Source organism: Tachypleus tridentatus, chromosome 6, assembly GCF_004210375.1.
Source record: "Tachypleus tridentatus isolate NWPU-2018 chromosome 6, ASM421037v1, whole genome shotgun sequence".
In the NCBI taxonomy this organism is placed as follows: Eukaryota; Metazoa; Arthropoda; class Merostomata; order Xiphosura; family Limulidae; genus Tachypleus; species Tachypleus tridentatus.
The window spans coordinates 57,544,390-57,560,556 of NC_134830.1; the positions used below are offsets into that span (position 1 = coordinate 57,544,390).

At 34.5% G+C, this 16,167-nt stretch overlaps 1 protein-coding gene across 2 annotated transcripts in view; it reads right to left on the reverse strand.

Moving 5' to 3' along the window:
* Nucleotides 1–211: 211 nt before the first annotated feature.
* The window catches only part of LOC143252593 (putative G-protein coupled receptor CG31760), a 67,755-nt gene continuing 51,799 nt past the window's right edge, over nt 212–16,167 (reverse strand). For both annotated transcript variants that reach the window (XM_076504957.1, XM_076504956.1), the window contains 8 exons: nt 15,868–15,969; nt 13,614–13,767; nt 10,884–10,993; nt 10,301–10,515; nt 9,988–10,126; nt 8,092–8,197; nt 5,630–5,773; nt 212–3,192 (listed from right to left, as the gene is read on the reverse strand). In XM_076504957.1, the coding sequence (XP_076361072.1) occupies nt 2,974–3,192; nt 5,630–5,773; nt 8,092–8,197; nt 9,988–10,126; nt 10,301–10,515; nt 10,884–10,993; nt 13,614–13,767; nt 15,868–15,969 (1,189 nt within the window). In that variant the 3' untranslated portion in view covers nt 212–2,973. The remainder of the gene's footprint in view (nt 3,193–5,629; nt 5,774–8,091; nt 8,198–9,987; nt 10,127–10,300; nt 10,516–10,883; nt 10,994–13,613; nt 13,768–15,867; nt 15,970–16,167) is intronic.

A 16,167-nucleotide genomic window follows, 5' to 3' on the forward strand; every position in this document is an offset into this window, starting at 1 on the left:
TTAGCATGTAGTCGACTGGTTCTTGTATTGTTTCATCATTTTTATCTAATAATATTAAATAACCCGCCCAACAATACAAGCCATTACTACAATATTTGGATAGCAGGGTATATTTGACACGGCCATCATTGTGTTTTTAATGTTTAATTCTTGTTTTTAATATTGTTTGTTGTTGTTTTTAAAACCATAATAAAACATAACAACTCCGGACTATTCTTTATTCAGCTTCAAAATACAAGAACAACTTAACTTGTTCCACCGACTTTGATATACAACGAGCCACATAAATAATTTACAGATATTTTCTTGGCTATAAATATAGCCACAAAATTTATTCCTCTTTCTAGCTAACATTAATTAAATTACATAAATATTGTAGTTATTTAGTTTTATTAATTAAAATGGGGCGAAGTTGATGAAGTTTTAATTAAATTTTAGATTGACGATCATCTACTACTACAGTCTTAGTGCCAAGGGAGACTTCACCCTAATACTGAGTATTTATAAAGCAAATAATTTAAGTGTAATTAATGAGGCGTGTGTGTGTTCTGAATCAATCACAGAGTCAGACAATGGACTATCTGAGCTTTGCACCCTATGGTTTCTAGGGGTGTAGGTTCACAGACGTGCCGCTTGGGGTCGTTAATTATAAGATATAAGTTTATTAAATATAGGCATTTTGTGCTTTCAAGAAGAAACGTTATAATTTATGAACACGTCTTAATTTTTATTTTATGCTTTTAAAGTATAAGACTTGATTAAAGGTACAGAAAACACCTTACATGGAAGAACACCTATTTAAAGTTTCATATAAACGTTAACACATACCTGGCGTAAAGTTTGATATAACAATAAAAGTGGTGGAAAGTTTATTTCTTATTCATGTATGCATCGCCCGTTAGAGAACATTCTTCAACCACACAGGGAGGAGCTGTTCTCACGTGTTTTTCTCTGATAGTCCGAAAAACAAATGCTCTCCTAAAACAAACTCTCGATACAAATTACCGCTCTAAACAATATAAAAAGCATAAACTGTACTCCGCGATGAACAGATTAGTTGATATTGAACCCAACACTACTTCTACCCAACGCGACGCGCAACGACCACTCAAATGCTGCGCGCGTCCTCAACAATGGTGACGAGTCTCGTTAACAGTTGATAGGCCTAAAGCCCCAAATATCTAACTGGTAACATTGCAAAGTGGGCAAATAATTCAATATGGTCGATGATCTAAAAAATATATCCCCGCCCCTAAATTAAAAAAAACAACAAAAAAAAACAAATTTGATATCACACATTCGCATTTATCAGTTGGAGACGTGTCTAAGTCATTGTTATAGTTTTTTTTAAATGGATGTAATAAATTACCATTTAAGTGTATACTCGTATGCATTTCACCAGAACACCTTACACATAAAAAAGACAAAATAGTTTCGTGTTTAAAACTAAAATGAGACTCTTTACATTAGAATTTCTTTAAATTTATAATTAGCTGATTAAGAACATGTACCCGTTCTGTAGTTTTAAAATACTACTCATAAAATCACGAAAACCTAATTAATTATTCAGTTTAAACAAATATATGTTTTTCTCGTCACAACAAACTACAGATTGTTCTGGAATATAATCAGTATGATAGATTAAATAAAAAAACTAAAAAATTATAGGTTTTTTTAAAAAAAACGCTCAGACATTAGCTGGCACTGGACCACTCTGTCATTCAGAGCTAGAAAAAACGAGCGATTATTCACAATCGTAGCAGATTTTGTTTAAAATGAGTTGGTTAAAGATAAACACAAATTTATGTTAGTAGAGGATTCTGTTTCCTCTCATGGTTCAAGTAAACTGGTGTTCTTTGCAGTGTGGACAGTAACAAATAGAATGTTCTTTCCTTAGAGCATCACTACTTTTTATCTTTCTTTTCTTTTGTTTTGGCAGATAAAAATTAATAGTGTTTTTGACAAAGAAACTGAAATTTAACTCAAGCTGAGTAAGGTTTATAAATTAAGGTCATCAGTACACTGATCAGACAAGTTCTAAAAACCTGGAGTATTTACAATAATGATTAACTATCTTAGTATGATTATTCTGCAGAGATATAGAGAAAGGAGATTTTCTCTTTTTTTTTTTTTTTTTCCCTTTTTTGTTTTCTTATAACGATTTAAACTAACTAGCCATACTGTCTAATGCTTGATCCTAAAAACCAATATTTTGTAAAGATTAGGAAAAGGTAATCGAACATAATAATTTTCACATGAAAATTATAACAAAACAGCAACAAATAATTCACGATCACTGGATATGATAACTTAATTGTACCCCACAATATAGGTTGAATAGTTATGGATTTACGGACGCATAAAGTGAGTTAAAGCTTTTTCTAAATCTGTTTTGTAGCTGACAAATGTTTTTTTTTCGGTTATTTACAATTATAAATAAATATCTTAACCTGGGAGTCCAGAAAAAAATGTATGAATGCCTTTACTAAAAATGTCCATCTACAAAAACGTATCCTGTTGTCGTTTAGTACCGGATGACAGGTAATCTTCCATGCATTACGTCTCAGCCTTCAAAACAAAGAGGATAATCCGGAGGAAACACATTACAGTAAGCAGCTTACATTAATCCGTGATGACGAGAAAACCCACTTGTAGAGAATTATATATGTAAAAAACGGCTGGTATGGATAGAGAAAGCTCTATGTAGAGGAGCGAACACCGAAATAAGAATTACTCCACGTTATTCGCTCCCCTACATAGTGCTTTCTCTACTCATACCAGCCGTTTTTTACATATAATATATAATGTAGCTTACATTACAAACTTACTTTCCGCCACATGTGATTACAAAGTCTTCTCTGACAAAAACTGTAAACACAGGCTACTAGGAAGACATGAAACACCTGACTGATGCTGTCAGTTCATCCAGATATTTTAATTAAGAAATTCTTGGACTTTCGAGTGTAGAACATTTCATACTCGTTCACTGATAAGCTCAGCAGCTGGACAAATTCTGGACCCAGGAGAGTCCGTGCTGTCAAATTTCATGTAGATGGACTTGATCACTGGACTCTGGGTTGTGTTGGATTGTTTGAAAAAACTGCCGTACTTTGATTTCAAGTGACGATTGTTCATTTCTACATGAGCTATCCGCATGAACTCTAACTGTGCTGCCAGTTTCTGGACCTCCTCCTTTAACAGAGAGTTTCGACTTATTATCGAACAAGAATTAACAATGAGAATGTTGTAACAATATAGTAACACGATATTAAAAAATACTTTGAGTACTTTCTACTAGATTGTCATTACTTCCCATTAAAATAAGCTAATTACTTAAATAGGACGTAAAAATTAGCCCAGTATTTAACATACAAGTCTAACTCGAAGAACGAAACGTCATAAAACAAAAACTTGTAATGACTAGCATGCACTGGTTCAACAATGAATTACTCTCAGTATTTTCGACAACAATTAAAATACTAAATTATTAATTAATAAAAGCGTTATTTGATAAATATTCTTTCAAAAACTAATTATGGTTATTTGTAAAAACTGTCTTTTGATTATTAGCTGATGATTTTGGCATTTATTACATTTCAGGAAGGATAATTTATAGTTACAAACATTAAACCTTTTAAGTTGCATTTCTTTATTCAGATATATGTAAAAACTACCATGAATGTTTAAACAACGTAAGATAGCACAGAATCATAAACATAAGAGAAGGAAGATAAATACGGATCCTGATTTAAAAAAGTAATGACAGAAGAATTGAAACTACAATCACAAATTTAACAAATTAAATTTCTACTTTGACACTTTATACACTTATATGTAGACCAAAGTTTGGTTTGTTTTGAATTTCGCGCAAAGCTACATCAGGACTATCAGCGCTAGCCATCCCTAATTTAGCAGTGTAAAACTAGAGGGAAGGCAGCTAGTCATCACCACCCACCGTCAACTCTTGGGCTACTATTTTATCAAACGAATAGTGGAATTGACCGTCAGTTATAACGCCCCCACGGCTGAAAGGGCGAGTATGTTTGGAATTCGAACTCGCAACCCTCGAATTGCGACTCGCGTGCCTTAACAACCTGGCCATACACCAAAGTAAGAATTACATTTCATAAACTTGTGGTTGTGGTTTTAATTCTTGTACAAATTATAGTTGTCAGGGATATGGTTACACTGAAAGTTTATAGATGCTGTGTCCATTCCATGGGCATATAAAAACTGAACAAATAAATAGGGAAACGTTTAATGTTTTAACAGAAAAGTAGGTAAAACGGTTCTCCAGTTATGATGTACTGTCATTAGAGTTGATTATATTAAATTGTAGTTAACATAATTTTGCGGCCTCCGGTAGAACAGTCGTAAATTTTCGGATTTACAACGATAAAATCAGAGGTTCGACTTCCCTCAATGGACACAGCAACTACCTCGATGTGTCTTTACTATATACAAAACAGACAGATATAATATTGCGTATGAACACACTGGTGAACAGGCGCGGCTTTTTGTTTCTTTTTTGAACAATTTTTATCTAAGTTAAGCATTAGATATCTCAGGGAATTTCACTTTTTAATTTCAGACAGCTGAATATGCCGTAGAACACAGTTCAAGGTGGTTAAAAATTTATAACACGCAATTGCCTGCCGATGAATATTTAAACATAAGCAGCGTCGGACCAGCATGGCCAGGTGGTTAAGGCATTCGACTCGTAATTCGAGGTCGCGAGTTCGAATCCACGTCACACCAAACACGTTCGCCATTTCAGCTGTGAAGGCGATATAATGTGACGATCAATCCCACTATTTGTTAGTAAAAGAGTAGCCCAAGCGTTGGCGGTGGGTTGTGATGACTCGCTACCTTCTCTCTAGTCTTACACTGCTAAATTAGGGACGGCTAGCGCAGATAGCCCTCGAGTACCTTTGCGCGAAATTCAAAACAAACCAAACTATGCAGCATCCCCTTTCGCACTCGCGGGGACCGTCTTATACCACACCAATGGCATTGTTTCCACTATAGACTTCAGCTGCAGTGTATGCCATTGTTACATACTAGTACGTTTTTGCATTATTTGTCTTATATAATGTGCAAATTTCACATGGATTACGGATTTTCCGAGATCCACATTAGGGACATTTAAATGCGGTTGTTAAATGTAACATTTATTTTAACTTCATTTTTTATAAGTTAAATGGGGGACATTTTACCTTATCTTACGGTAGATTGTTTTATTTATCCTTATAAAATAAATATCCGCCAAGGCCTTTTTTTTAAAAAAAAATTATAAATGATATTTATAATAACATAGTTTCTTTTTTAATCTCTTGTTTTCTCGTGGAAATCATCTTAGTCAAAACTGATTACAAAGTTGAGATATTAACCCATCTTTTCTCACCTATTTACATTATTAAAGTAGAAAAAATTTGGAAATATATCGAATTTTCTCAAATTAAAGAGGATGTCTTATATTTTATCAACCCCGTAATCTGTTATTAATTATACTTTGTTAAACAAGTTTAATACTTAATTATCTTGACAAAAAGTTGAAAATTTACATAATGGAAGTATATTTATAAGTTTTACAATACAACATGTAAACGACCTAAACCCATAACAATACCTTGAGCTCTTCATTTTCTTGAAACAGATCCGTTGTCTCATCGTGTACCAAGCCCACTCCGTTGAGCGAGAAGGAAGCCGTTACTCCACGAGCACGGGCGCGATTGTCCCATGTGTCTCCTTGACCTTTGAGAACCCGATAGAACTGACCAGAATAAAACCAGTTAGTTTCATTTTCCAGCAGTTTGTATAAATGTATTTGTTTCTGTGTGTTTGATTCGGAATATAAACAATTATACTTTTCTAGAATATAAATAACCTTAGTTTTTAATTAGACTATCGAGTTCATAAAAGCTCGCAAATGTTAGAAGTGTTTCTTTCAACATCCTCAGAATATATAATTTCGATGAATTTTTCCATTTAGTAGTTTCAATAGATGTTTATTAATAACTTCTTTTTGTAAAAGATGAAAGCTGTTGTAAAGCCTAACCTTAAAATAATTTGCTAGTAAATGTTTTCTGATTTTTTACAAATTGGAAAACTTCTAGAGCAGTTGTGGACAGAGTCAATATTCTCATGTATCCCCATTGCTCCTAACAAGCCTTAGCAACATAGAATGATACGAACAGCGCTTACAAACAAAATTAATTGCTAGGACCTTACAGAATAACGACCATCATCGAACAACTTGCCCCTTTTGATTGAAGTATTCCAACTTTACAGTGACCAAGCAGACACCAACAAAGCAGGAGGTTGCCTAAAAGATGTCTGAGGAGACAGCAGTGGCTGGACAAGTGCTATACATCCATCAATGAGATAGTTTTTCACCAACAAATTTCAACTCTCCACATATAGAATTAACAGCTGACACCACTGGAGGTGAAAGTCAGACTAGAGAGAAAATGAAGAAACTAGGTTCAAAGGGTAAAGCAGAAAAAAAACCTTCTCAGCACCTACTTAAAAAACATGGTTGACAGTTTTATATTGTCATGGTAACAGCTGATTCCTTCACCAAAGATAATAAGGAAACTTGTTGGACATTTGTTATGTCACGGAGACAACAACTTTCTATATGAAGTTGCTTGAGCGTTCCATTTCTCAGAATCAGCACGAGAAAAAGTTGAAAGACAAAGAGCAAAATCTTCTCTGAATTGCTGAAAGACAGTATTACCAATATAGTATTTGTAAGTGACTTACGAGCATTATTGTGTAAAATTCACAGCTGTTGTTCTTCCAACTGGATGGTAGAAAACAAAGCAACTGCATGGTAAGACCATCCTGGTTGTATATGCTACTCTAATAATGTGTAAAACCAAACAAGGAAGCTAACAGGTTCACAAGAGAAATCCCTTTATCAATTCCAGAAGAACTTTACTGGATATTAAACTACTCTATACTAGTAAAGCAGAAAGGGGCAACCATTAAAAGTCTCTATTGACGTTCAAAGAGAGAGAAAGTTAAACTACTGGAAAACAAGGAACCATAAGGTGTAGTTAGGAAAAGTACAATATGGAGAATCAGTAGGACAGCACAAAAACAGAAGGTCACTAATAATATGAGTAAAATAACTCTTCTACCACTGTCGACGTAGCCAGTCTCCACATGAGGGGTCGAAATTACTGTGACCTAGGATTCAACTCAAGGGCCACGATACCTCTTTGCTAGTCGTAAAACAAAACTGATGCATTTGAATAAATATTAGCTCTACATAAAGCGTACCAAAAGTTTAATAAACGAACTGACTACTTCATTACAAAATAAACAGCATTTAGTCTCTATATCTTCCAACAATTTTTAAAGGTGTTATATATAAATTCTGAACATTGAAAATTTATGTTTTAACTCCTAATATCAATGCACTTGGACATACCTTGCTGTTATCATTCTGACAGATTCAATACACTCCAGATAAACCATTTGTGTTGGTCTTCTAAAAATTTTTAGATCCTTAGGTTGACACCAGGGGTCCGCGAATTGCTCGTCACTACTGCTCTAGAGCTCTACACTACATGATCAATTGTAATTTCTGTATAACATCAGTTAAGCCTATACTTGTATTCATTAATAATGTTCAGCTGGTTTATTCATTTTGAAGACATTTTATCTTTACGTTCAGACATTTTACAGTGTTTCTGTAGGGAGATGACGCAACTAAAAGAGTGTTACCTTAGTTATTAGGATCATTAATTAATCAATAGTATTTTATCATATTTACATATATCTGTTTTAGTGACATCGGCTCTAAATATCATGCAATAAATTAACATACAATCTTGCTGTTTCACGAGCTTGGCGTTTTGAATTAAATATATTCTTATGGTATTCTTCTACCAATACAACTATGATTTCGATTGTGTATAACAATAATTGAGTTCTTAACAAAATACTTTATTTTACACAAGTTGACAGTTACTTTATAGTTTTGCTTACATATTTTATATATATTACAAAGGCTGACAGTGCTCCTATAGGCGAATGGTGTTAAATATAAGAGGAGGATTTTACTTGGCCATGACATATTACCTTTGGCCCGAAGATGAAACTTATGGTAATTGTTGTGGTCAGCTGAGTCCGAATGAACCCAAACAAGTATTTGACGTCAGGATCGGCATTCGGTAGAATCACTAAACTGAAATATAAATAAGTAACGAATAAACTGAAGTGTCGAATAACCAGACGTCATAACGATTCGTTTATTTCAAAACAAAAATACTCAAAATGTTTAAATAAAAAGTGTTAGATAAAATAATACGTTATAATGAAAGTGTTGAAGAATATGTTTTCGTTTTTGTTCCAGTAATTGCATTTTAGAACATAATGTGATATGTGTCATTACGTTAACTACCAAAAAGACTGTGAAAATTAAGACGTAAAGAATTGGTTTGATTCGTTTTATATTTCGCGCAAAGCTACACGAAGGCTGTTTGCGCTAGCTATCTCTAATTTTGCAGTGTAAGACTAAAAGGAAAGCAGTTAGTCATCACCACCTACCGCCAACGAATAGTGAGATTAACCCTCACCTTATAACGCCCCCACGAATGAAAGGGCGAGCATGTCGGGTTCGACAGGGATTCGAACCTGCGACCCTCAGATTACCAGTCAAACGCCTTAACTAGCTGCCCATGCTTGGCCTATAACATTAGAGTATGTACCATCTTTGTATTTGTGTTAACAAAAATTCGACATTACGTGACAAAGAGTCAGGGTTCGAAGCATTATCAAAATAATACCCTTCTTTGGCGAGTATTTCCTTCGGTGTCTTATGTTTTGAATTTCGCACAAAGCTACTCGAGGGCTATCTGTGCTAGCCGTCCCTAATTTAGCAGTGTAAAGCTAGAGGGAAGGCAGCTAGTCATCACCACCCACCGCCAACTCTTGGGCTACTCTTTTACCAACAAATAGTTGGATTGACCGTCACATTATAACGCCCACACGGCTGAAAGGGCGAGCATGTTTGGCGCGACGGGGATGCGAACCCGCGACTCTCAGATTACGAGTCGCACGCCTTAACCCATCTGGTCATGCCGGACCATTGGTGTCTTAAACATTTTGTTTTATAACATTTTTTTTATATTTATTTATAAAGATGATATCAAGATAAACGTTAAAAAGGTCTGTGCTAAAAAAAGTGTTCCTTGTAAATTAATTACTTGTTGTTTCATGAATGTCTCAACATTTTACCTATAATGTTACATAAAACTGCCCTTCAAGATGGGATAAGATGACCTTCATCTAACTCACAACAAATGTTATTATAGTAATTTTCAGTAAATCATAACTAAATTCTCCCAGCAGGCATAGAGGATGTCACATGCAAGTCGCGTTTTATCTCGGACAATGGTACAAAAGAACATAGGAACCTGTGTAAGATGTGTCGGGTAATGGTTCTTCTCTTTTTCATATTTATATGAAATTAAATCAGAAGTATTGATGGATCGTCTTACCCTATGCCACTCATCCCACAGCAATCGTACTTTATATAAAACCTATAAACTTAAACTGTGTTTCTTTTATGATGTATTGGATGGTTTGTCTATGATTCCCCATTATATATGTAAAAACGGCTGGTTTGGGTTGAAAAACATTTTTTATGTAGAAGAGCGAACAATGTTTCGACCTTCTTCGGTCATCGTCAGGTTCACAAGTTTAAAATCAAGAAAGGGAAATTTCCTGAAATACCTACTTTGTAGCAACAAAAACTGAAAAAAAATAATCTCAGATCAAAGATGTTTAGAAACAACTTTGATCCGTCACATTTATACTAGTCCGCTGGTGAGTTTATGCATGAGATTACTTTAAATGATAGCACGTCATAACTGGCGACATGTAGGGGCGACCATTTTTTCAAAGGAGTCCGTCTTTCCTCACTTTTCTCCATCTTTTACGTTAGAATTGTATATTCACTGGAATACTACTTACTGTATCATAACCATGATAACATTGACACAAGTAATACTGCAGATGGCCCAGCTGATGTGTTTGGCTTCGTTGAAGAAGGACTCAGCATTTCTAACGTTGTAACACACACGGATACCCCAGAGCAAAAAGAGAAATTCTCCTAGATGGCAAGAGAAGACAAGATCGTGAAAGAAGTTTACGTTTATTAAAAAAAAAAAAAAAACTATGAAAGAAAAATGTTTGCGATTACACTCAAAACTGACTTCAAAACGATATTTAATATTTAATTTTTTTTTATCTATGAATAGAGTCTTTCTTACATTACCAGACTCACCAATAGCTAAACTGTGGTCCCACCAGTTGTAATCGCACTGACGAAACTTCAGGTTAAACCAGTCTTCAATATAGATGGCTTCCGGAGGAGAAGAAATAGTCCATGAGCCCAGGTAGATACCCATAATGAACAGGATTGGAAACAGCCACTGAAGGAGTTGCTTGTCAGTTAGCTTCAGTTTGTGGGCTGATTTTACCCGATATGTTAACGACACCCTATGTTAGAATAAGACACCATGTTAGGTGGTTACTGATACGTTGGAGTTGAAAATAAAACTTTTGATTTATAATAATCAAGATTGATTATTAACTGCTGAAATATTCGATCTCAAAATACTATATAAGTTTTTTTTTTATAAATTTCTAATTGCAAAAAAAAATTTCTTTAGGATATAAACTTGTTAGGCTCAGAAGGACAATAACTGGTATTCTTAGTATATAATTGGGTTATTCTGTATTTTTTATCAGGAATTACTAAAAAATTAAAAATTATATGAGCTTTTTTTCTCTAGAACTTTATAGTCGTGAATAGTAAGTATTACGCTGTCATATTTTATTCATAAATTAATCATTAATATTCTCACCTCCATGTTTTTAGTAAGAGGGCGCTGTATGTAATACAGAAACCCATGTGGCGTGTCCACTTTGTAGCTACGCAACTATAGACGTTAAGAATGGGAAATATGGCAGCCATCTAAACAAGAAAATAATTGTTGGTTAAATTCAGTAATATAAATACATATATATATATATATATATATTGCTCCACAAAACATGAACGTCAGGAAAAAACAAATTTTCCTCTCAACGTCTGGTTAATATTATATTAGTCAGCTTCGAAGAACTTAATTCATCACCATTTGTATTTTGTTTGATTTTACCACCAATCATGTAAAAGAAAAGAAAAAACTCCAAATGAATGAACGTAACTAAGATATAGACGTACCTATGTTTAGTGATGTAATTAAAGTACTAACAGAAAATATTCGCTGCCATCACTCACTATTTGTATTTTCATGTACTAATTTTATTTATATTTTGTGATTCGTATTTCAATTTCGTTTGTTTTTTAACACAAAGCTACACAAGAGCTACCTGCGGTAACCTTCCCAAAGTTAACAGTGTAAGACCAGAGGAAAGGCAGCTAGTGATCAATCACCACCGACCGCCAGCTCTTGGGCTATTACCAACGAATAATTGGATTGATTGAAACATTATAATATCCCCACGGCTGAAAGGGCAAGTATATTTGATGTGATGGAGATTCGAACACGTGACCCTCAGATTACGAGTCGAATGAGCGACTCATAGAATTGTTGTGTGTTATAGCTGTTTTTTGTGGGTTTTTTCAAGTACAAACTTTTAAGCTTATAGCTCCGACATCTATTGACCGATTTGAGATCTAATTACAGTTTCGGACTCAAGAGGTCAAACCCTTTCGATTATGTATTTGGCTACACCCAAGGTCTCACAGATTAATGTACTGTAATCCTACTCATAATAATTTCGATTTCAGAAGAGGCTGGTAGAGCTTCTGATGAATAATAAAATATAATCGGGTATACGCGCGCCCAAAGCGGGGTATTGTTGGTGCACAAAAATATAGATAATAAGAAATGGGGGGAGTCTTGCATATTAATATACTCTAATTCTGCCTAAAAGAATTTCAAGTGCCATGGTTATTGACGATTCCCTCTTGTTCCCTTTTAGCTGGCCGTTGCGTCACACGAGTTATTTAACATCGGACAGTGCAGTCATGACAACCTTTTTATAAAGTTTTTTAGTCTAAAAACACATCATTGATATCCTAATCAGCTTCTTGGATGGTATTATTATCATTACTATAACGATAAAGAATATGATATCATTGTCATCACAATAAGTTTAAAGAATCAAAGGAATATTTCTAATCTTCAACTTACAAAATGCAAGGATATTTCTTGTTATATCATAGCGAATTTATACTTTAAAATGCCATCAGACATTACACGGCTGATTTCACATTTAACCTTTAACTTTGTTCATAAAATTGCAGCATTCTTCATCAATTATATTTTTATTTTTAATTACCTTGCTTGAGATTAAAACAATTAACAATAAATGTTTCATTTTTTTCTGTGAAAACTCGGCCTGGCATGTCCAGGTGGTTAAGGCGCTCGACATGCTAATCTAAATGTCGCGGGCTCGAATCCCCGTCACATCAAACATGCTCGCTCTTTCAGCCATGGGGCGTTATAATGTGACGGTCAATCCCACTATTTTGTTGGTAAAAGAGTAGCCCAAAAGTTGGCTGTAGGTTGTGATGATTATCTGCCTTCCCTCTAATTTTACGACACTGCTAAATTAGGGACGGCTAGCACAGATAGCCCTCATGTAGCTTTGCGCGAAATTCCAAATCAAATTGTGAAAACTTAATATTAAAGACAACGGTCACATATTTCACCCACAATGTTAACATACAGAGAGCATTGATCTTAGAAGGTTTTGTGAATTCCTACACAATATCCAATTGGATGAAGAGCTGAAAACACAAGTATACTTATGAATGTTATAACTGTCGTAACTTAAACTGTTCTTTCCTTGTCCTTGGTGGATTTGTAATCTGTTTCACTGTATATTTCTTAGCAAAACAATATATATGTGTTCCCCTTGCTCTTAAAATTAAGCCTCATAAAAGGTTAGTTCAGAAACACGTATTATAAAACACCAAGTAGTGAACCTTGACGTTTCGCTATACACAACACTTCTTTGCTTTACCAACATATTTTCAGCTGTCATTTTTTAAAGAGAATGTTGTCGAAATTCAAAGATGGGCAGTAATTTTTTCTCCGAACCGTCTAAACGACCATGTCTGGCATAACACAAAAGATGACGTCGGCGGTGTTTAGGGTTCAGGGTTCGAGACATGATGCCTTCAAATATTATCTGCAATTGAAATGTAAGTTATAAGACGACGGCATGCCACGCTAATCATCAGATGTTAGTTGTGATTGTCTTTATTGCCGGGGTTGTTATAATTGAATCTCAGGTTTTCTGCCCTGGTTGTGTACCCCACACGGCCATATGATGTCGTCAATGTTAGGTTTAACGTATCAGTCCTTGGTCAGTTATGTGGTAAAACGGTTAATATTTCAGCCTAAAAGTTAAATATTATTTAAGAAAATTTGCTTCAAAAACCACGACAGTTTAACCTATGAATTTTTAAATAAGTAAATAAGATAAGAAAGAAAATGTTAGTTGTTTTTTTTTTCGCAAAACGATTCGACTTATCAAAATTACTGTTTACAGTGGAGGAAATAAAAATGGAAATATACCTCTGAATACATAATGGCACAACCAACGAGGGTGATACACAGGAAAATAGGGCTAGCTACTTTGATGACTTTCAGTTTCCTGTAACGATAGATGTTCCAGGCTAGAACGATGGTCAACACGACGCAAAACATAGAGATCACCAAGAGAGAGGTTCTGAAAGTAGATCAGATAAGTGACTGTTATGCACTTTTAACCATTTTAAACTGATATTCCAGGTTGGTGTTTATTTTTTGTAAGTGTAGAATAACGTCCAATTTTCGTCCAATAAGAATCTAGTGTAGAGCACCATCTACATATTTCCTTTTATTTTATTCAGGTTGAAAACGTTTATTACTAAAAAAAAAAGAGGCAAAATGAAGAAATGTACTTTGAATCTTGATTTATAACAAACATAACATGATAATTCATGTTATTTATACCAAATCTGACTAAGGAACTTGTTGTCAGATATCACTCAGACAAAACTGGTGGTGCCAACTTACACAAGGATAATCAGGTTCAGTCAGAAAGCAATGGTTTTAATGTTTGTCGTTTTTAAAGTATTACGTTGTTGAAAAAGTGCCTTCTTAAATTCACCCAATCCAACATTTAAGCATTTTAGTACAAATTGTGCCAGGTACCGCCTTTTTCACAATTCTTTTTACACTTCGAAATATTTGGTTTGCAGATCTGTCTACCCACAGATTTGGGAAACATGCCTGAAGAAATTATGGTAGTTTTCACAACCTTTTGTGTCTTAGTACTATGATTATTAGTTTCAAAAATATTTGAGCTTATGGTATACAAATATAAAAAAAATAGAATTTAATCTCAAAATAATACTACAAAATTACAGCCATATATATATATATATAATAACCTATTCCAGCCAAATATATATATATATATAATGATCTATTCATAATGTTTGTTGGATATAACTTGTGGTAGAAACATCTTTCTTATTTATGTTGCTCATTGGCGTGTAACTAGCCATTAATGATGCAGAATACGTTGCTGGTTAAAAATATGATTGAACTATATAATCCTTTCGACAAACCGGTTCCATTATTCATTAACGTTTTGCGCAGTCTGTTTTAGCTTGGCGACTTTTGACCTTAACTTGAACCCTATAAGAATCAAATGTGCCGGGTCACAATCTGAGTTGCTGAAATAAAAGTAAAGTTAATCTAAAATTAAGAATGGCAGTTTTTCATTTTTCCTGTATGTTCTAGTTGAAATCAACTATTATACGATTGATGGATACAGATATAAACGAGAATACGAACGAAATCACTTATAAAGACTCAACACGATTTTACACGAAATGCGTCCAGAATGTCACCCTCACATGGCAGGAGTCCAGAGAAAACTTTTCAGGGTCGATGAACTCGAATTTTTCATCGATTTTGTGCTCCTGGTCTCCCCTCGGTATCTCGAGGAAGCCAAGTTGGAAACTGTGTTCATACCCTACCCACAAACTAACGAAACCAAACGTTGTGCACGAGCTCTGACACAAAATGGAGCAGTTATAGAAGTGATTTTGGATAATGAAAGTGTTTGATTGTGACAGTGGGGCTTCTGAATCGTGAAAAGGTTACTGTGCTTTTGGTAAATGGAAATGCGTTGCGCGTGTTTCTGAGCATCATATAAGGTACTTTCTATTTGAAAGGATTATTACTAGTCCTTTTTCAGCTGAGACATAGTGACTCATAGAATGAGTTTTTCAAGTACTAGCTTTTAGCTCATAGCTTTGACTTGAAATATAATTACAGTTTTGAACTCAAGAGGTCAAACCCTTCCGATTAAAGTGTTTGACCACGCTCAAGGTCTCACAGTTTAATTTACACTAATTCTGCCTAAATTAATTTCCATTTGAGAGTAGGCTGATAACGTTCGTGATGAATAGTAAAATTGAATCGGGTACACGCACGCCCCACGCTTGGTATTACTGACGCAAAAAATATAACTTGTAAAAATGGGTGTAAAAAGGTATCGAAGATGAATTTTCTCGAATCCTGCCTGAAATAATTTCGAGTGGTGCTGCTATCGAAGATTCCTTCTTGCTTACTAATGCAATTTGATATGTTAGGGTATGCAATAGCAGTATCTCCTTAAAGTTCCTAACATCAGATTTATTTTTCCAGAACTTTCTTCGTTTAACGTACATGAAATCTACTTTTTCCTTCACTGTTTAATCACTTGTAGTTATACGTTAATTAGGTAAACGTAATTTTTAAGAGGTGTTTTCAGTGATAATAAAACTTGACTAACCTGAATGCCCAGTTATAGGGAGATAGACACGGCGAATTGTCCACACAGCTTTCACAGCCTGTTCGACAAGGCTTGCAAACGTATAGAAGGTCGTAACTTGGGCTGAAAAAAAAAGAAGAGAGAACTGGTACTGTTAAGTAGTGTTTTTACACAATTATTAAAATAATAAATACTCTAAATAAATATATATGGTGATGATTCAAAACTCTAAGGTAGTGTTCTACTTTATGTTTCTATTACAATTTTTTTTTGTTTTGGAATTTCGCACAAAGTTACTCGAGGGCTATCTGTGCTAGCCGT